This window comes from Brachycentrus maculatus, unplaced genomic scaffold, assembly GCF_059751285.1.
Source record: "Brachycentrus maculatus isolate JH-2025_06_01 unplaced genomic scaffold, ASM5975128v1 h1tg000323l, whole genome shotgun sequence".
Lineage (NCBI taxonomy): Eukaryota > Metazoa > Arthropoda > Insecta > Trichoptera > Brachycentridae > Brachycentrus > Brachycentrus maculatus.
In genome coordinates, this window is record NW_028281072.1 from 181,203 (window position 1) to 202,882 (window position 21,680).

Below are 21,680 nucleotides of genomic sequence, written 5' to 3' on the forward strand. Positions count from 1 at the left end.
GGACCGTTTTCTGTGTCAACAAAATCCCACGACGAATTCTGAAATGATCCCTTTAGGAATTCCCGTGGGCGCTTCATACAGCGGAATTCATTAAAGTATTTCTACGTACAAGGAATTAGGTACACGTGTACCCATGTACTGCGGTTAGCTTATGTATTGGATCAGCGGTACTCTACTAGCGGCGCGCACCCTCGAGGGTACAAAAGGTCCTTTAAAGGGACACTCGTTAAATTAAAACACGCATTTTTATCAAACTTTAACACCCGGTCAATTAAAAATACTGAACCATACATGCTTAGTGCTTGAAAAATAAAATTTAATTGAAATTTTGTCGTTATGTTTTTCATGGTATCGTTTGAAAAATAAAAGTCAGGTGCAATAATTTTATCCTTTTTCTGTTTTAGTTTTACAAGTATGGAGTGGAAACATGGACACTGAGGAAAAAGGAAAGACATATGCTGGATGTGTTTGAAATGTGGTGCTGGAGGAGGATGCTGCGCATCCCTTGGACTGCAAGACGCACAAACGTCTCCATTCTCCGCGAACTGTCAGTGACAGAAAGACTCTCCACGACTTGCAGGAAAAGGATTCTGTCCTACTTTGGGCATATCGCCAGAAAGAACGAGAAGAGTCTTGAAAAACTGGTAGTAACAGGTACAGTTGAAGGCAAGCGGGCAAGAGGACGGTCTCCAACAAGATGGACAGACCAAATAAAGGAATTAACCGGATCCTCGCTAAACGCTGCCATCAAGTTGGCCCAGGACCGAGAAGAATGGAGAGGACTTGTGCACCAAGTGCCTGACATTCCAGAAGACCACGACGCTCAGCATTGAGCAAGAAGATGAAGAATTATAATGCTGTTATGATTATTAATATATACTTTTCGTTAAAGTAAACCAATGTTAAAAGTAAATTATTGCATTGCCGTAATGAAAGGGAAAAATCGATTTAACATGTATTCTATATTTTTATTTTTTCATTTACGTAATTACAAATTACAAAAAAAATATTGTTGATTCGGCAATCATTTTGTGGTAATATCTACAAATTTTACTTGGGAATACCACTAATTCTTAAAATCCATTTTCACACATGTTTCAAATACCGTATAATGAACACGGTGTTTGAAAATGATGCGAAATGCATCGAAACACATGTCACAAAAGATTAAATGAAATAGTGCTATTTATCGAGTTTTAAGTTACCGAATGTAGATTAAAAATACAATTATGCGCACTCATCGAGTTTTCCCGTGTCGAAGGCACATTTTACTGCATTTATTTATACAACCACATACAAGAAAAATGTTTATGATATGCAATCAAATACGATGTGACCGAATGATACATTTTATTTTACGTCTACCCAGTTCTATTATATATTTATGAATAGCTCTTTTTTATTTGGTTACTTTGTTTAATGACTTTTTATAAATATTATAATTCATAAGTTAGAGCCATAATTTCAATAACAAAAAAATCCAAAAATGTTATGTTACCTAGCAATAATTTTATGTCTATTTTTATTTGTATTGTAACATGTCGCTCACTCCTTTCAATAACGTCATATGTCAAAAATCGTAAATTTTCAGTTATGCATGTTTTTGGAATGTCCAGAAAATGTACTATATCCCAGCAAAAGCGGCATATTTTTAACTTAATTTTTACCTGCAACAGGGCTGAAAGTGTTTGTTTTGCATTTTGAAGAAAAGGTATTGTTTGATTTTTTTTAAATATACTAAATATTTTTCAAATGGAGAAAAAAACATTCAGGTTTTACCGAAAAAGATCTGTTGCACAGTAAAAAGTTCGATAAGTGGCTTGATATTTATTTTTAATACATTGTATTATATTTTTAAACTTTAAAAACGATCTCCTGAAAAATCAAATTTTTGATATGTGACGTTGTTGAAAGGAGTTAGCAATGTTTTTGAATAAACAAAAACAAAGAATAAATGAGTCCTTTTTAATATATAAATATTTTATTTTATTAAATGATAATTTTTTTTCAGTATTTTGATTGTTAGATGTTTGTTATTATATTATTTAGGTATTTTTCTCGTGTTGAAGATGAATTTTAATGTAAGTCTTGCTGTTTTTTTTGAAGTATAATATGAATATTTACAGTCGAGAATATAATGTATTGATTAACTTATAAAATATAAAATGAAACCCACCTCTTGGAGTGCCTGCACAGTCCAAAAACAAATATACCTGTTAGTCAAGTAGATCTCATATCTTGCATAACAGAAACTATATTTGGTTTAGTAAAAAAATATGTATAGAAAATGGTAGAGTATTGTCACAATAACACTTTCATATCAAGTATTATAAATACCATTTTGTCAAAACTCTGTTTTTTTTTAATTAAATTTTGTGCGAATCAAACATGCATTTATGTCAAAATGAATTAAATTTTGTTTCGAATTATTTTTATCAGATTTTGTGATATTTAAATACCTAATAATAAGTTTTTAAGTTTATCTATGAGGAGTGAATGTCATAAAGAAAAAACTATAAAACTAATGTTACCGATTTATTTAAATTGACATTGATGTTTATTTTACTGTATAAAAATGTTTATTTTACAGCATTCATTTTTTATGCTCAATAATCAATAATCTTATAAAGAATTCATTTGTATTTGTTTATATCCACTTTTTTAAATCTTTGAAAAAATTAATCCCATACATTTTTGTGATTGGTTCTAAAAATAAGCTTTAAAGAGATAAAAAAATTATTGAAGGTTAACGTAAACACTTTACGATTTCACTCCTTATACATAACTTTTATGTTATTTTATTTATTCGTTAATACAAAATGATGTTTAATTTTACACACGGTACATAATGAAATTTTATACATAGTTTAAATATTATTTAGAACAAATTTTAATTAACGTTTTACTGAAAGAAGGGAAAATCTACATGTCAAAGCTTTTATAAAGATATAAAAACAGTTTTTTATTTTACAGAAATTAGCAGGACGTGTTTTAACTACGTTTTAGGAATAGCGTAGGTTAATATAAGAAATAGGGAAAATACTTTAAAATTGATCGAAAAAGGCAAACATAATTTTCAGGATTTATACAAACCGTCTACAGAAATGTCTGTTTAGTGATCGCATGCCGTTGCATCAGGAAGAAGAAAAAAATATCAGAATTTAAATTATTATCAAATCAATCAAGTTTTTAAGATTATAGCGAAGAAATTGAGCAAATAACGAAGACAATCCAGAAAAAAACATGCATGAGATATTTTATCTTTTAAAAACATGTGTTAAATTGAATGGATAAATCAGATTTTCACGGTAATGTTATTTTGTTTTAAACCAAACTAATAATACCTTCATAAAATAATTTTTTAACAAGTCTACTGTCAATTAATGTGTTAAAATCAAATTATTTAATGTATTTTAAGATACTTTATGCATTTTTCAGATATATAATAAAACAACAACTATATATGTGTAGCTTATTAAATTTTTACTTTATTCTACCAGTGACCGGGTTTTATTGTCACCGACGTCACTCTAGTCTGATGTTGGTCACTGGTCAAATAGAACAAAAGTGGTAATAAAACCAATAAAGTCGTTGTTTTATTATATAAAACCACCACCGAAAAATTATTGAAAATGAATAAAAATGCCTATTAAGGGTCTTACATATAAGAAAAAGTAAAAAAAAAGACTTTTAAATTCATTATTTAAATTTGTACCAGCTTTTAGAAATTTCGGACAGATTTTACTGTCATATTACTTCAACTCTTGAAATACTCAAAATCAACAAAAAAAAAGTACAAAAGCAATAAAGTAATAAAATAACCAATGACTTGAAATGTTCGAAGTTCTACGAATGATTTTAATTAAGTTCTTTTTTTATAATTTGTTGATATTTTAATGGACGCAAAAACAGCATCCGGGCTCAAGGAGTTAAATCCACAAAGTTTTTCATTGGTTATTTTATTTCCCGCGCACTACAAAGCAGCCAATCAGATAATTGCAAAGTGCATACGTACCTTTGTGTTCTTTTTTTCAATATTTAACGGGTAGTTATTATACGTAGGTAAGAAGGAGCACACGAGCGAGATAGAAAGAGAAAGAGAGAGAGAGAAACAGCAATCAATCGCCATGCGTGGGAGCGAGAAAACAGAGGTGTGAGGTGTCTAAATAAATTACTCATCAAATGGCGCTCTTTTTCAGTATAAATTTCAGGAATTATACAAGCAAAATATAAGCTAATTCAAATTGAATAGAAATTGGCTTCAGAATTTTTATATGAAAAAAAATTGTAATTTAATGTAATTTTTAAATATTAAAAAAATGGATGTAATTTTTTTACTTATTTTAGAAAAATTATTATAACATTTTTTCAAAGAAGTTATTATTTTTGAGATATTATGTCTCATGGAGTTTTAATATTCATGTGTGTGTGAATGAATATAAAAAAAAACTAGTTTTTAGTTAGGAAAAAAATTAATTCCAATTTTGAAATTTGAAATTTTTAATACTTATTAGTTTGTGGAGATGAACTGAATAAAAATATTTCAAAATTCATTTTTTTATTTCTATGTTTATCTCTTTTACAAATTTCAGTTATTATCATATAAAAATAATATTTGTACATAATAGTTCCATCCCCTCTGCCTATCCTTGCGAGAAAACGGGTGATGGTAGTAGTAGAAGTAGCAGCAGTGGTGGAAGTGGTATATTAAGAAAAATAAAACATATTGTAATTCTAAATGATTACAGGAAATCGAACCCAAATCTCCGGTACTTGTTTCAAAATATGTAAAAGTTAGAATCCAAAATACTTAAGCCAAAAGTGAAAATTTCAAAAATACTGAAGAAAAGCGCATTCAATCCAAGCTAGAAAACAAACGTTAAAAATACAAGTACACGATTATATAAATAGGAATGTTTATAATTAATAGTGACTACAGTTGAATTCTAAGCATTTATTGGAAAAGGGATTTTAATTTTCAAATACAATATATCAATACAAATTTACAACACACTGTGACCATTAAATAAATCTAAATATTATTTTTTTTTAAATTAACTGTTTATATAAACTATTTATTTATCACACCACTTTTAGAAAAACAAATTTAACACTTAACACAAAGACAGGTAATTAATACAAACATTTTGTAAACATTTAAAATAAACATTACACGAAGCCTCTTTGTATTTGCAGACAGATAATTTTTGTGTCAAAAATGAGGATATATTCAACTATAAGAATGTCCCTCCATTATTTTGTTGAAGTTATTTGAACTGGTTAAAGATACAGAGTACAACACTTTTGAAATATTTAACAAATCATTTGTGTTTTTTTTTAAATATATATAAAATCAAATCTGATATGGATATTGTGTTAAATACGATAAAGTTTCTTAAATTTTAAATATCCATGTTTATTTTTTTCCATTCTCAGCAACTGTTATATTGGGGGGTACTGGATTTATATTTCTGAGAATAAGTACTATTTTTTGTAATTAAAATGACTGTAATACAAAAGATCTATATTTAATATAATCTCTAGAGTTTCTTTGTTGGAGAGAACAGCGTAATTAATTTGTAAAACAAAAATGTCTAGAATATTAATTAAATTATAAAAAAACTCTTGTAACACAAAAAATAAGTAAAATTAAAAAACAAAAGATAATTCGTGGACCAATCCATGTAATAATTACATTTCAGGTATTGCCGGCCTTTTAAAGTGTTTGTTGTAGTCTGTCTCTTTGAGTTTGCAAAAATTCTACTGTTAATTTTGCAATTTATTATTTTTATAGTTTTTTTTTGGATGAAAACGTATTTTTTACAGACACTATGGCTTTTATAAATGTATCAAGTATTTCAGTGTTTGTCCAATATCCAAAAAATTATATAATTTATAAAATTTTGTATTATTAGTATGTTAAATTTTAAAATTTATAATACTCATTCATCAACAAAGAAAAAGAAACACAAAAATACATGATACATTAATTAGAATTTGAAACATCACATTTTTAAAATTGAACTTTAATATAATTTAATTTAAAAAAGATAAATATTTCTGTTTTTTTTATTACTAACACAAATATTTCAATTTCATACTTTTTCCGTGATTTCCATTAAAAGAAATAGGTATCAAATTGTGGAAGAGTGGGTTAGAGCCGAGAAACTCTGACTTAAGAGTCCGAGATACGAACCACGGGACCACAACTCGACACAACGATAAAAATTTGATGAAAATTCCAGTAAATAAAAACAAATGTTTTATTTTACTTTACAATAACTTAATGGTCTAGGATCAGTCTTATTGTGTTGATCCAGTCTGGAATTTAACCAAAAATAGCATGATAAGTACCAATGCCATCCTTCCCATTTTATATAAAAATTGTATTATATCGACGGCCCCTACGTAAAGTACTCTATCTGCAAATCTGTTACTTTACAGGAGAGAGCTTAGAAGATTTTTCAACGTATTTTTTTTTAAATTAATGGTTTTATCTGAAATTCTAAACTAGTATTATACATTCAAAAACAGGATAAAATAATGTATTAAATCGTTTTAAAACATTTTGCTTTGTCAAATTTAAGTAGTAAGCGTTTTAGGAGTTCAGTTCATTTCGAAAATTCGATGTAGATAGCGTCTTATACACCTGAAAACTAGACGTAATTTATTTTTGTTTGTTCATATTTGTAGATAACTTTCAGTTGATAACATACACCAAATATCTCAAAATTGACAAAAATGTAGTTAGAGCACTTTGCGTAGAGCACGACGATATTTCAAAGTGATTTGATCAAGAAAAATGGAGGATATAATAAAATATAAAAAAAATATACGTTATAGACTAATTTTATAATATAGAAGGCTCTGTAAGGAGCCCGAATAATTCTACCCCTTGTTTAAGCTTTCCATCCAAATATAAATAAAATAGTTTAATATATTCCAATTCATTCGGATATGTTATGTCATGTTATTCAAAAGAAGCAGGGCTACCCGGCAGTATTTGAATTTTCCCCCTCCATTCGTTACGGTTAGAGAAAATATTTTAAATGTCGGTGGTGATAAAAAACGTGAAAAATGATCCCGCATTTACGTGGGTGAGAAGTGGAAAGGTGGAATGGCATCGGTTATATGGTTTCAAAAAACATTTCAGCTCTAGCTGAATTTCAGATTTGGTGTTCAGATAACTCACCGGGGTTTGAATGCTATCCTGAATTGCGTAAATACAGCCAGTTTTAATTTCAACATGATGACAATTCTACGTGATTTCTATCAATAAATGAACTAGTCAAAATAAATAAAAGGTAATCTTTCACGAGATTTTTATTCAGATTCGTAACTGGATCAACAATAATTATTAATAAGGAGTTTGCTGTTTGTATATATATATATATATATATATATATATATATATATATATATATATATATATATATATATATATATATATATATATATATATATATATATAAGCATTGTATTTAGACAATAATACTGATCGAACCACTAAAAATATGTTAGTATCTCAAAAATACGTTTTCATACACATTATATTCCTTTAAAAATATATAATATTTGCATCGTTTTTCACAGCTCATGAAACTTGTGAGAGCTTTATTGTCGTATTTTTTTAGTATAAAATTTCTATAATTCTTTCTTTTTATTAATGCATCTTCTCGATATGAATTAAACTAGACGCGAAAGCAAATATAGAAAACAAAACATCAAAATGATTTTCCTATTTATAATAATGTATTATTGAAGTCAGGCTGGTAGTTCACAACGGAGAAGTAGCCAACAGTAATGTATGGAAATATGGAAATTGCAAAAGAAGGATGAAAATAGAGTGAATGCCGTTAAAATGAAAACAACTGAATAAAATCCCTTAGACAAATGGAAAAATCGACGAATGGCAACATGAAAAGTGTAGATATTAAAAGAAAAAATAGTGTAACGGTGAGTTAGGAATAATTAAAAAGATTATGAATGGTTCTTTGAGTTGAATTGGACATGTAGAGCAAAGGCTAGTGAAAGAATGACTAAAATCTTGGTATATGCCAATTGGAATTTAAGTATGACGATGTGAGTGACGACCAAAAAAGACTTAGTACAACCAAATTGTCAAACAAACAATCTGGTCTTGTCATTCACCGTAACTGAAGCGGTGCAAGACTATAAGTATGGATATAGAGGAAGGTAGGAGTGTATCAGAACAGACGAGGATGGCGCCCCATCCTTTCTGCCTACCCTGTAGTGAAAAGATATAATGATGGTGTCAGCAATAATACTTCGATTTAAAAAGAAAGACGTTCAATGATCAATTTTTTAATTATAAAAAAACTTCCTGAAGTTTCACGACAGTTTTACTTTGAAACACGGTGCATATAAATAAATATTTTTAGATATTTTTACTTTTGTTTTTGCTTCAGGTTATTCATTTTCTTAGTGAAAGAAGGAAGGGTTAGTTTTTTATATATATTAAGCGAGTTGTATGAGAAAAGTAAAATACAACTGATTGGAAACTTACTGTTTTTCTTGTATAGAAGGATTTCGAACTGGTCGTGAAGTTGTGCTTCCAATACCTGGTCTATCCTTTCGATGGTCTCCTTGTCCGTCAGCTCCCCGAACATAAATGCACACCTGGCTCAAACAAAACACGATTCAAAACATTTAGTTAAGTAAATAAACTAATTCACAAAAAGAAATCAAAAGCCTTTTAACGTACTGAAAACTATTACCATTCGAAAATCTATCATAATCTTTCTTTATTTTTATTTTTAATTGATTTGGTAGTCGCTTTGTAGTAAAATCTATCAACAATTTAAAAAAATAATTAGGGAACATGAATTATGTTTATGAAATCATTCTTTTTCAAAATTTACCAACCATTTAATAGATAATGATCACAAATTTATTAACAATAACTTAGAAATCCTTAAAATTATTACTACGAAAAGTCATAAACTGCACATTTTGAAACAATAGAAATTCATAAAAACATCAATAATACTAATAATAATACTAAACCCATGGTTAATAATATGAAAATGACTTAAGCCTCCCCCTATTGTTTTTGTTCCCATTGATAAGAAATAAAAAATAACCAGAATACAACATCAACCTTCGATGTCTCAACGACACAACTATAAAATTTAGAATTAGCTTCCTCAAAAATACGTGTCATAAAAGATTTTAAGAATGTTTTTTAATAATTTAAGCTTAAATTAAAAAAATATTTTTATTAACTAGTTAGAAAAACATAAATGTTTAATTAATTTAAATTGTCTTACATTAAAGTTTTCTTTAATCTTTTCATTATTCAAATTTGACTTTTTTCCGACTTACGCATCCATTTTCCCAGCGTTCTGTCTTCCTTTAAAAACCTTTTATGGACATAGTGGCTTTACATCCACCGAGTCATAAAATTACCCAACTCCAATTTACTGTCTTGTGTTTTTGTCTGCCGGGAGCACTAACAGTACTTGATTAAGCAAATTGTCTCTTCTGAGGGGCGAATAATTACTTTGGTAGGCGATAAGAAAGGGGATGAAAGGGTTGTAGGCATTATCTACAGATAGGGTCCTATCTGCTTATCCGTCACGGTCACAACGCGCGCTTTGAATCACCGGAAAGGAGGCTTTTAGCCATTGGCACGTTGACAAGCCCAGTTTCCGGGAACACACTTTATAACATGTTGTATGAGGTTAAAAATCGATGAGTTTAAAATGAAAAAATGAAATTTATCCACTCTCTAAAAATGTTGTTGGATTTTTTTAAAACTGAAAGCGAAAATGTAAAACTTGGTTTCAGTTAATGATTCAAAAATTTTTTCAATAATATTTTGTGGTTTTCACCCTATTTATGAAATGAGCAAATAATTTTTCCAGTACTTATATGTACTACATATAATATTTTAATTTTAATCTATTGACGTGTGTATTTTTTAGTTTATTTTATTGAAATTTACTTAAAATAGTGTAAAACGAGGTCAAATAGGCACATTATTAAGTAACTGTAGATTGGGTAACCAGCCTTACATTTTTTTTATTTCATCATTTAGACAACTATCATACATCGTTTTGGCACACACTCGTCTGAGAGTTCGCATTCCGACTACATTCATTCTACTTTCATCCCTCTTTTACAAACCCCATGCTTCATTTCCAAATATAAAGTTTCGTACCAGAACTCCGTTGTGTTCTGCCAGTCAATCATTTTCTGTGATCAATTATCTTTTTCTTTTATTATTTATTGATTCGGTATTAACTTTGTGGAATGACATGATTATTTAATTAAAATTAAACACTTTCATTTCCCACTTTATTGAGTTTTATTTTTTTTAGGACTAGTTTCGAAAACGACAGTTGTTTTCATCTTCTGGTACAAATTAATTGTTTTAATTTGTACCAGAAGATGAAAACAACGGTCGATTTCGAAACTAGTCGTAAATAAAAATAAAACTCGATAAAGTGGTATATTCAAGTGTTTAATTTTAATAAAATATATTTTTACCAGGAAAGGTTCGATATATTACTAAACTATGAATAAACAACAAGATAATAACAAATTGAATTCGCCAAAGTTGACATCCTCCTGCCGTTTTTGTGATATCTACATTTCAAATTCTTAACGATTTGTCACTTTCTTGGGCATTAAATATTCCTCGGATGATGTCGTGAATAAATTACTTCGTCTTAAATACAGACCAAGTACGGCGACTGTTTACTCTCATGGGAATGGGTGTCAACGAAATTGAATAAGATAATCCTAATTTCAACAACATCTCATTAACAAGAAATAAGGCGCTAAATTGTTTGATAAAGAAATTGAAAAAAGTTAATAAATTTCCTGACAAAGTTTATAAACATTATTTACAAAATATTACAAATAAAATAAGAAAAGAAAGTGTTAATTGATTTCAACATGTGTAACGTATGAATGAGGAATGTACGATATAACAAATTTTTGCCGAAAAAAGAAGCAGAGAAAGACTGGGGAGAATTGTGTTCAAAATCAAATTTGTCACATGTATAAAACGTTGATAATTGAATGGTGATATAAGAAAAGAATGCGAGGCCCAGATAAGCATTATGGATAAAAGGCGTATTGAGATTGCTTAGGCAAGTAAATTGAACGAGTGAAGAAAGAATAGTAAACTAAATTTATGAGGCGAATGTGGTTGGTGATAGGAGCAGAGAAAGATTGAAGAAAACTTGGCTGATCAAGTACTTCAAATACTCGAAAGTGGTCAGGTAAGGTTTTGGAATAATTGGCGGGTATGTACAAAGAGACCTCCATAGTGTTCACCTCCATAGTGTAGTGGTTAGTGCGCTAGGCTACCATGCTGGAGGTCCCGGGTTCAATTCCCAAGAGGGTCAAAATAAATATTTGTGATTTTTCAGTCTAATATTTATTTAATTTGACACTGAACTGGTACCTGAAACGGAAGGCTGATTACCTTTCCTTCGTTTATTTAATGGTCCAAATAACACTGCTTCTATACAATGCAGTGCCTTATGCACCATTGAGTGTGGATAAGGGTTATAAGGGAATGTATAAAGACTTGTATGCATACGAAAAAAGCAAAGAAGAATGTTTGCAAGACAAGACAAGAGTGGTGTGACGTTATATTTTCTCTGCCTAACCTTGCGGTAATACCTTTACTTTTTTAGTAATTCTCTCGCATTACATTCGATCCACATGTCTAAACCACTTTGAAGAACTTTTCTAAATCTGTTAAATTATTTTTAATAAATGTTTTACTTAGTAAACACCTCTGTTTCGATGCATTCCACATCATTTTCAAATACCTTTCTAACCACATTTTAAAATATACGCTGTTTGAAAATGATGCGGAATGCATCGAAACAGTGTCACTGTAGATTTTAAGAAATAGTGGTGATGAAAAAAATGATAACAAATTGCATGGATTTTACCATAAAGTGACTGCCGAATCGATTGATGAAACTTTTAAATTATCCCTAGTTCAGCCTTACATTACTTTCTCATACATTTAATTTTAATTCTATCATAAATCGATTTTCTACACATTCGTCCGAGGGAACGCATTTCAACGGCGTTTCTTATGCTTATCCTTATGTTGCCAATTCCACACATCAGTTTTGCTTCCATACAATCGTCGGTTGGTTAATCTAAAACATGATATTTTGATACAGTTATTTCCGATAATTTTTACAAAATTAATTCTAACACTAGTCAAAGTACGTATAAATTAGTTATAAGAACTATATGAAGAGACATTAAGCATATAAGTCTTAGGGAAGATAGTTTATTTATTGATTTGGCGTTTAATTTGTAGAACTCCATTTTAATTTATGAATTAATTTTAAATCAAACACAGATTTTTTGAGTCTACTAAGTTGTTTTTTATTAACAAAAACACATAAAAAATTATATTGTGACAATTGTTTCGCCTTGTTAGGGCATTATCAAACGAATGTTTGATTTAAAATTAATACATAAATTAAGATAGTTTATACCAAACTTAGTATATATAAGTAAATTCATATAGGTACTATGTAAACTCACAATTAAAATCATAGAACTAAAATGTATCTAAGGAACTTCATTACTAACATAGAATCATTGAATTGTTTAGACTCACGCGTCTAACGAAATAGCAACTGTTCTGGCCTAGAATTTTCACTCATGAATTTATGAAATTATAGTAACTTTAAACATAAAGAGCAAACTCACTCACAAGTAGGAATAAGCAATAAAACTTTTAAGGTTGGTGCCTATTGAGGCCATGATAAGATGTATTGCATAAGCTGTAGATAGATTTCAGAGCCAATTAAAAGTTATAAAATTATAAAAAAAACACTGGGAAGTGAAGAACACTATAAATATATATTTTTCTTTAAACCCTTATCCGCACTCCAATGGTGTATAGGGCACTGCATTATATAAACACAGCGTTATCTTGATCGTTAACAAACGAAGGAAAGGTGATCAGCCCTCCGCTTCAGGTACCAATCCAGGGTAATATTGATTAAATATTAGAGTGAAAAAAATACTTTTATTTATTTGATCACCCCCCCCCCTGAGAATCGAACCCGGGTCCTGGAGACCGGGGAACGGTAGCCGAGCATGCTGACTTTTACACTATGGAGGGGAAAAAATATATTTTTACTTGAATTTATTCCAGTTTAATTTGGTTGAAATAAAAAAGAGTCAAAGATGATAGATGACCCGAGAAATATAATAAGTTTTCAGAAAAGGGGTGTTAAATTTATGGGGTGCAAAGTATTATACAACCTGCAAGATTTCTGCATGACTTCTGCCCTGTTGTATCCGCTGATCTTGCAGAAAGCCTCGTTACAGTAAACAATAGGGAAGTCCACTATCTGGGCGTTGGCCAATAGAAAACTGCTATCGGCTGTAACAACGAAAGAAGGTAATTAGTACACAAAGCAGTAAAAACAAAGCCTTAAAACAAAATAGGGTTATTTAAAAAGGTGCTACGAATATACACATAAACCTATTATAGAAAAACTTTACTTTATTTAATTTATTTAAAAGTCTTATCTCGACCTTTCTTGGTGGAACTCCACATTTAATAACAAAAATTATTATAATAAATAATAAAATAAAAACAAGTATTTGGTTTTTAATCTTTCATTTTATTTGACCGATGATCGGGTCTTGCCGTTGGCGATTTCGCCAGTCTGATAATAATAATAATAATAAAATTGGATAACTTATATAGCGCCATTTTCGTAAAAAAATACCTCAAGGGCGCTTCACTGTGAATGAATTGGGGAAAATATTATGGTGGAAATGATTTAGCAAACAAATGTGTTTTTAGTCTTTTTCTAAAGATCATCTCACTCTCACTATTTCTAACCATTGGTGGAAGAGCATTCCACGCCGTCGGTCCTGCAACAGCAAAGGCACGCTCGCCAAATTTAGTGCGTTGGTTGCGAGCTGGTAAGATAACTTTGCCCATTGCAGATGTCGTAGCCGATCGAAGCGTGAGACGTCTATCAACCAATTCATCTGGAATACACAGCTCCTTAAGATACTCTGGAGCCATATTGTGTATTGATTTATACATGAGTAGGCAGAGTTTATACTCAACCCTTTCGGGAAAGCGTAACCAGTGGAGTTTGTGAAGTAGTGGGGTGATGTGACTGAATTTAGAAATTCCAAAAATTAGTCTCGCTGCTGCGTTTAACACTGATTGCAGTCGAGTCATTTTATTGTTTGGTAGACCCGTGTATATACCGTTACAATAATCTACTCTCGATATTACAAACGCATTTATTAACGGTAACGACGAAATTTGGTCATTCATCAAATAAAATTAAAGTGAAAAATCTTTAATCTTATTGTTTTATTATAAAAAAATGCAGCTCTACCAAGAAATGTAAGAATAAAAAGAACGTTAAAATATCGTATTGCAGACGAAACAAATTTTGTATTACAACAAGTGAACAACCCCCAGAAATAGGATAAATACTAGTATAAATAAGTATAATTAAATATGTATATAGTTACGAGAACATCTGTAGTTCTCGAAACAAGTCGTGTTTACATAAATGAAGATGAAAAAATGATATTAAGCAATTATTTGAAAATTATTTTTAGATCATATTGAGGATATTTTTTCACAATTATTTCTATTCTTATGTTACGATAAAAATAAACAGCGATTACAGGAATAATCTAACATAAGGAGAGTTTAAACATTAAATATAGCTACTGGAATTTTAGGTTTTAAGATAGAATGGTTACATATTGTAAAATATATTTAGATAAAGGAATAAGTATTTGAAGCCATAGTTTATGGGATTGTTGACTCCCCAAAACAACAGACGATTCCCAAGTTACTGAATAAATAAATTGTCGAATTTGGCTGTGACATTTCACGTTTTCTGTACGTGACTACCCAACGAGCAAACATCACAGCATCATGTCGTGTTGACTCAATTATAATATTATGCACTGTGTGGGTAGGTAGTTGATTAACATGTTTTAATTAAAGTTGATAAAAGAAGGATGAAAGGAGTATGAATGCAGTCGAAATGCGATATTTAAGAGGGATAAGCAACATAACGATGTGATAGAGATTTTTAAATGGTGAAACAAGGAAAGAATGCAATGATAAGATGAGCATTATTCATGAATTAAGAGAGTTATACTGAAGTAGTTTGGGTATTTTATTTATTGTTTCGGCATTAACTTTGTGGTAAGTCATGTTACAATGATTAAAGAAAACACTTGTTTTTTACCACTTGAGTTTTATTATAGACTACATGTTTCAGAAGTTAAACTTCCATCATTCAGGTCTGTATAATAACTAAAATATAAAACTGTTCTATAAATAAGGAGAAAGGAAAGTAAAGGGAAAGAGCTAGTCAAGGGGCGGAGTTTGAAAACAAAGGAAAAATGGAAAGCAACGGTGAAGAATTTTGAAACAATATATTTTTTAATAAATTAGTATTAGAATTTAGTTTTTTTTGTATTTCTAAATTTTCAAGACAATTCATAATTTGGCCTTTATATGGAACAAGGTGTAATAATATTAATTTATGAGAGTGAAATGAGTGAAATGAGTGATGAGTGAAGTAGTTTGGTCGTGTGAATCGAATGAGTGAAGAGAAGAAAGATCAGTACAACAAATTTATGAGGCGAATGTATTCGGTAATAGAAGCAAAGAATGACCGTGTAAACTTGGCGAAATCACTTGTTTACATTAATAATCTCAAAAGTGGTCTTACAAAATAATGTACTTTATCGCAAACACAGTGATATGTAATTGATTGTTTTAATTTTAAACAAAAACAGATGAACAAAAAGATAAAGAGAGAAAAAATAATACGTAATACATCGCTCACTCCTTTCAAGAACGTCATAAATCAAAAAACTTGATTTTTTAGGAGAACGGTTTTAATGTTTAAAAATAAAATACAATGTATTAAAAATAAATATCAAGCCATTTATTGAACTTTTTACTGTGCAACAGATCTTTTTAGGTAAACCTGAAGGTTTTTTCAACATTTTACAATTTCAAGTATATTTAAAAAAATAATTAAACAATACCTTTTCTTCAAAATGAAAAAACAACACTTTCTGCCCTGTAGCGGGTAAATATTAAGTTGAAAATATGCCTCTTTTTCTGGGATATAGTACATTTTCTGGGCATTCCGAAAACAAGCACAACTGAAAATTTTCGATTTTTGATTTATGATGTTCTTGAAAGGAGTGAGCGATATGCAAAATAAGGGGTAAAATTTAAAAAAATATTGAAATATCAAAAACGAAAAACTTTTTTTTCAAAAACTGATTCGGCAGTTTCTTGTTCTTGTTCTATTTATTTAATTGTCTTTGACTTGGTAAATATCACTATTTCTTAAAATCTATTGTGACACGGTTTAGATGCATTTCGTATCATTTTCAAACACTGTTTAATACGGTGTGCATAAAATGATGCGGATCGAAACATGTGTTAAAATAGATTTGAAGGAATAGTTTTATTTACTAAGTAAAAGTTAAATAATAAAAAAAAACAATGCTGAGTTTAGAAAAGGCAACACAATTTTATTTGAATTTCCTCAAAATTCTATTAATTCATACACCGAACAAATGTAAATGACAACCTCGTAAAAACTGTAAAGATGTAAAAAAATATGTGTGTGAGAATAGTTCTGAAGAAAAATAGATGTGAGATGATAAAATGAGATAAAGATGAAGAATGAAGATGAAGATGAAAATGAGATAAAGATGAAGATAATGATGAGAAGATAAGATGTGATTAAGAAAAAATGTGAGAAGAACTCAACTGGTTTTCTATAAAAAAGAGACTAAAATTAAATATGCTGATCTTTGCATTTCATTTTTAAAACGATAAATTACCCAAATATTTTAAGGATAAAATTTTCATGAACATATTACTAGAAATAATGATAAAATAAGACTGCCATTGTTGGAGTCACAAAATTGTTTAATGTATAAAGGTTTAAAAATGTATGATGAGATGCTTGAATGTATGAAGAATGAAAAGAGTCTGAAAGAATTTAAAAACAAATGTTTTGTTTACTGTAAGAAGATGTAAATTAAGTGAAAACATTCGTTTATATTAGTGTAATATAAGCCAACTAAAGAAATAAAAAAATATTTTTTAATATTTTTTAAAAAGAAAACCAATAATCTCGTCAAATCACAAGTCACAAAAATGTATGTAGTAACATTTTCATTAAAAACGTCGTAATAAAATTGAAATAATGTATTGTTTGCTCTTTGTTTGGAAGAACAATGTGCTCTTCAAAATACACCAGGTATTGTTCATTCACATTCAGTACAGCTTCCCATGTTTTGTTCGAATTTTCCCGAACGCTACAATTTTCTATAATCTGAAAAAGTTGCTGAAATGTGTCTTGTAAAAAGCTCGGTTTCATATTTTGAAATTTTGCATTCAAAAAATTATTATTATTGAAGTGATCTCGTTTAGACATGTACGTATATATTTTATTTTTTATTTCGACATTAACATTGTCGTAAGACATGTTACAATGATTAAAGAAAACACTTGTTTTTATACCACTTGAGTTTTATTAAAGACTACTAGTTTCGTAAGAACTTCCATCGTCAGGTCTGAATAATAACTAAAATATAAAATATAAAATATAAAATTGTTCTATAAATAATGAGACGGGAAAGTAAGGGGGAGGGGGTTAGTCAAGGGACGGAGTTTGAAAACAAAGAAAAAATGGAAAGCAAATGTGAAGGATTTTGAAACAATATATTATTTAATAAATTATTATTAGAATGCAGTTTTTTTTGGATTTCTAAATTTTCTAAGTAATTTATTATTTGGCCGTTATGTGGAACAAGGAGTAATAATTTTAATTTTTGAGATTGGATTGGATTTTGAGAGTGATTTGTATCTATTATGTGATTTGCAAATTCCAAAAAATAATTAGTAACAAGACAGCTACGATGTTCTTTAATTCTAATCTTTAAATTTCTCGCGGTTTGGCCTATATTACAACTGCTATTAATGATTTGTCTTCTTATATTAATTACTATTGATATTTTATTACGACAACGATACATAAAATATATTTTTGATAATTTGTTAAAAAACACCTTTTTATATAAAGTGAGTTTACAAAATTTGAAAAGCGAAAATTAAATTTATTTTCTTTTATGTTTAAAATCTTGTTTCGTTTTTGTAATAGAGGGTTTTTCGTAAAATAAATACGATAAATCATAAAAGTTGTTTTACTCTTAAAAATAGTGATACTATATTACTCTAGGAAAGGTTACTCTTTATAGCGAAATGCAAATTTGACTTGTATTTGCATAAAGATAGTCGAGAAACCAGAGACAATATGAATGAAAAATTCACTCAAGCGTCCTTAAATGAATGTAAATATTTGAACAAGATTTCTGACTATTACACAAAATAAGCCGTGGAAAATGTTTAATATGGCTTTCTACAAAAAATAAAAATGAATGGTTTTATATTGTCTGAATATGAAAGTTTATTTTTCAGTCCTTGTTTTAAAATATGTACAAAGAACAAAGATTACTTAGTGATACCGTTAAATTTAGTCACCTGCATTGTCGTTATATTGACTTATATTGTCAATTTTGACACGGTTGTAATTCAGTATAAACAAAACCATTTTTTTGCACTGCATAATTCATTACTTTAACACCCTTAACACGATAAACGCCAGTAATAAAATTTGCCCATTTTGAAATTCACAATAAAAAACTTTGCGGTAATTTACGTATTTTAATAATATAACACATGTAGTTTATTTAATAGAATGTCAGAAGACAGTCTTCTACGTATCGCCTTTCAATAAAACCCTGAAGGACGCAGATCCTAAGGCAGACCTCCGAAAAGGTAGAAAGACAGCTGGGAGTCAACATCCCAAGAGCGACATGCGGAGGCACAAACAGATCCCTAGGATATACAAAAAGAAAAAGAAGAATAAGATTTAGTTTATTAATTTTTTTAATTTGGCGATGGGTTCCATAGTATTTTGAATATAGCTCTTTATTGAGGTCACTGGTGACCCCCATGGCTGTGAAGTGTAACACAAGCGAGGTCACCGTGTCCCCCATGGCGTTTAACGTGTTAATATGATGTCTTAAATTGGCATCAAAGCATCGGTTAAGAAATGATTATTTTTATGGTAGACAAGAATATTATTAACATCTAACAAGTTATTCACACAACTGATTGAAATAAGAATTTGACCTGGTATTATGATGTTAGATACGTATTGATATTTATAGTACCCCTTAGTTTTTCTATGAATATACTGCCTTTATTTTATCAATGATTTTTAAAAAAATTGAGATAATTTATTATATCAGAAACTGAATGTTACATATTGATCAGATTGGTGGACGTTTTTTTTTTTAAAAAAGAGAAATATTTATGTGTTTATTATTTACCCAAATACTTCAATTTCATACTTCTTCTGTGAGCCTAAGCGACTCATTATTAGAAATAGGTATCAAATTACGGTAAAGTTCGAACCGAGAAATTCTGACTTAAGAGTCCGCGACACTAACCACGGGACCACAACCCGACACCACACAAGTTAGACAAGTGTATAAATTGATCACTTAAGCTAACCAAATGCCGAATCGTAAAACCTGGAATGCTACAACTTCCATCTTCTTTTGTATAAAAACTATAGATCATCTTAGTTGAGATAATAATAATATTTCACATAGATTTCATTTTTTGACATCTGAACAAAGATGAAGAAAAATATAGAAGTCTGGGCATTTACGGGACTTACTGGTTAAAGTGATCACTTTACACACGTGTAATATTCATATTTTCTATCCATGATTGACAAAACTACACTACTCAAATTCTTCTATGTTCGTTTGTAAAATTCGAAATATAGTGCTTGAATTCACTAAAATTTCACCATATATATTTACGGTGAGATGAGAGAAGCTTTCCATTGTGCAGAAACTCTTTTATTTGTATGTGAGGTAATAGAAAGTATCCTTTTAATTTTTTTCATTTTTAGCTTATAATTTTACCAGTTAATTTATTTACAATATTATGAGTGTGTAAAATTCTGTTTTTAATATAAAAAAAATAACTCCTAATTCGAGATAATTCAGATTTGTGAACAAGTATTTGGATACACTCAAAATGTTGTTAATAGATTTCTGTTACCGAGAAAAACATAAAACCTCAATCTTAACTTACTTCACCAGACCACATTTTTTAAACTTATTAAAATAAAACACTAGTGATGCCTAAAGTTATGTCATAAGTAATGAATATATGTTCATTGGGGTTGAAATCGAAAGCACTAATAACATTGGTTTATTGTTACTACTGCGATAAAGCCTTTGAATTAATTAATTAGGTAATAAAACGTACTTACTTATCCTTTGAAGTAACAAAAGCAGTGTTACGGCAGTAAAACAATTACTTAAATTGCGTTAACCCTTATAGGTGGGTAGTTATTAATTACATCCCTGTTCTGTACGTTCAACCCTAAGGTTTTCTACCCCATTCATCGGTCGTCCTCATTTTACAACTGGCAGGTACCTACCCATGCGAACATAAACAACAAGGAAAACATAAGCTCGAACTAAACCATTGTTTATGATTCAGTGCTGACAGGTTCTCATTTATTCAGATCATTTCTGGATTATCTTTAACGTTTTTCAGGACTTTTTCAGCTCAGGAATAATGACGTCTTTTATAAATGATTTATTTTTCAAAACATATTACATACATAAGTCATATATACATATAATATTCCCTATGAGTAATTTCTATTTCTCATTTTAAGATATGGGATTAAGGTTAACAAGACTGGAACATAAATAATAAAGTAACAAAAAAGATTAGTTTAAATAACCAAAACTAATACATGGCAAAATATAAAAACATTAAAAAGGTAAATTAAATAGAAGCATATTTAAAAGAAATACATGAGAAAAAATAAAGCAAAAGAAGAGTATGGAAGTCTGGGTGTTGTAAACATTGTTTATGACCTATCATAGGCTGGTTTAAGTGATCACTTTAAAAACCACAATTCTATCCAAAGCGTGCGAAATAATTCTGCTAGAATCTTGCATGTATTTAAGATAAGTGTATCTGCTAAATAAAAATCATACTCAACTTCACCATAGATACTGTCGAGAACTCACATGTAAAGAATCGTATCAATCATAGAATATATTGAATAAAATTTCGTTAAATAATTATAGGATATAAGTATATATACGAGTTCCAAAATTTTAGTAGTGTGGATGTCAATCAAATAAAGATTGGTGAATTTTACACATATATAAATATATATATATATATATATATATATATATATATATATATATATATATATATATATATATATATATATATATATATATATATATATATATATATATATATATATATATATATATATATATATATATATATATATATATATATATATATATATATATATATATATATATATATATATATATATATATATATATATATATATATATATATATATATATATAAATATATATATATATATATATATATATATATATATATATATATATATATATATATATATATATATATATATATATATATAAAACGATCACTTAAACTACCATATGACAGGTCTTAAGCTTTACAAATACCCAGACGTCTATATTAA

The 21,680-nt window shown here is 29.0% G+C and overlaps 1 protein-coding gene across 1 annotated transcript in view; it reads right to left on the minus strand.

Moving 5' to 3' along the window:
- Positions 1 to 21,680, minus strand: part of eag (potassium voltage-gated channel protein ether a go-go) — a 159,615-nt gene that overhangs the window by 36,427 nt on the left and 101,508 nt on the right. Inside the window, exons 2-3 of the mRNA XM_088268420.1 lie at positions 13,279 to 13,399; positions 8,528 to 8,640 (exon numbers count right to left, since the gene is read on the minus strand). Coding sequence (XP_088124546.1) covers positions 8,528 to 8,640; positions 13,279 to 13,399 — 234 coding nt within the window. The remainder of the gene's footprint in view (positions 1 to 8,527; positions 8,641 to 13,278; positions 13,400 to 21,680) is intronic.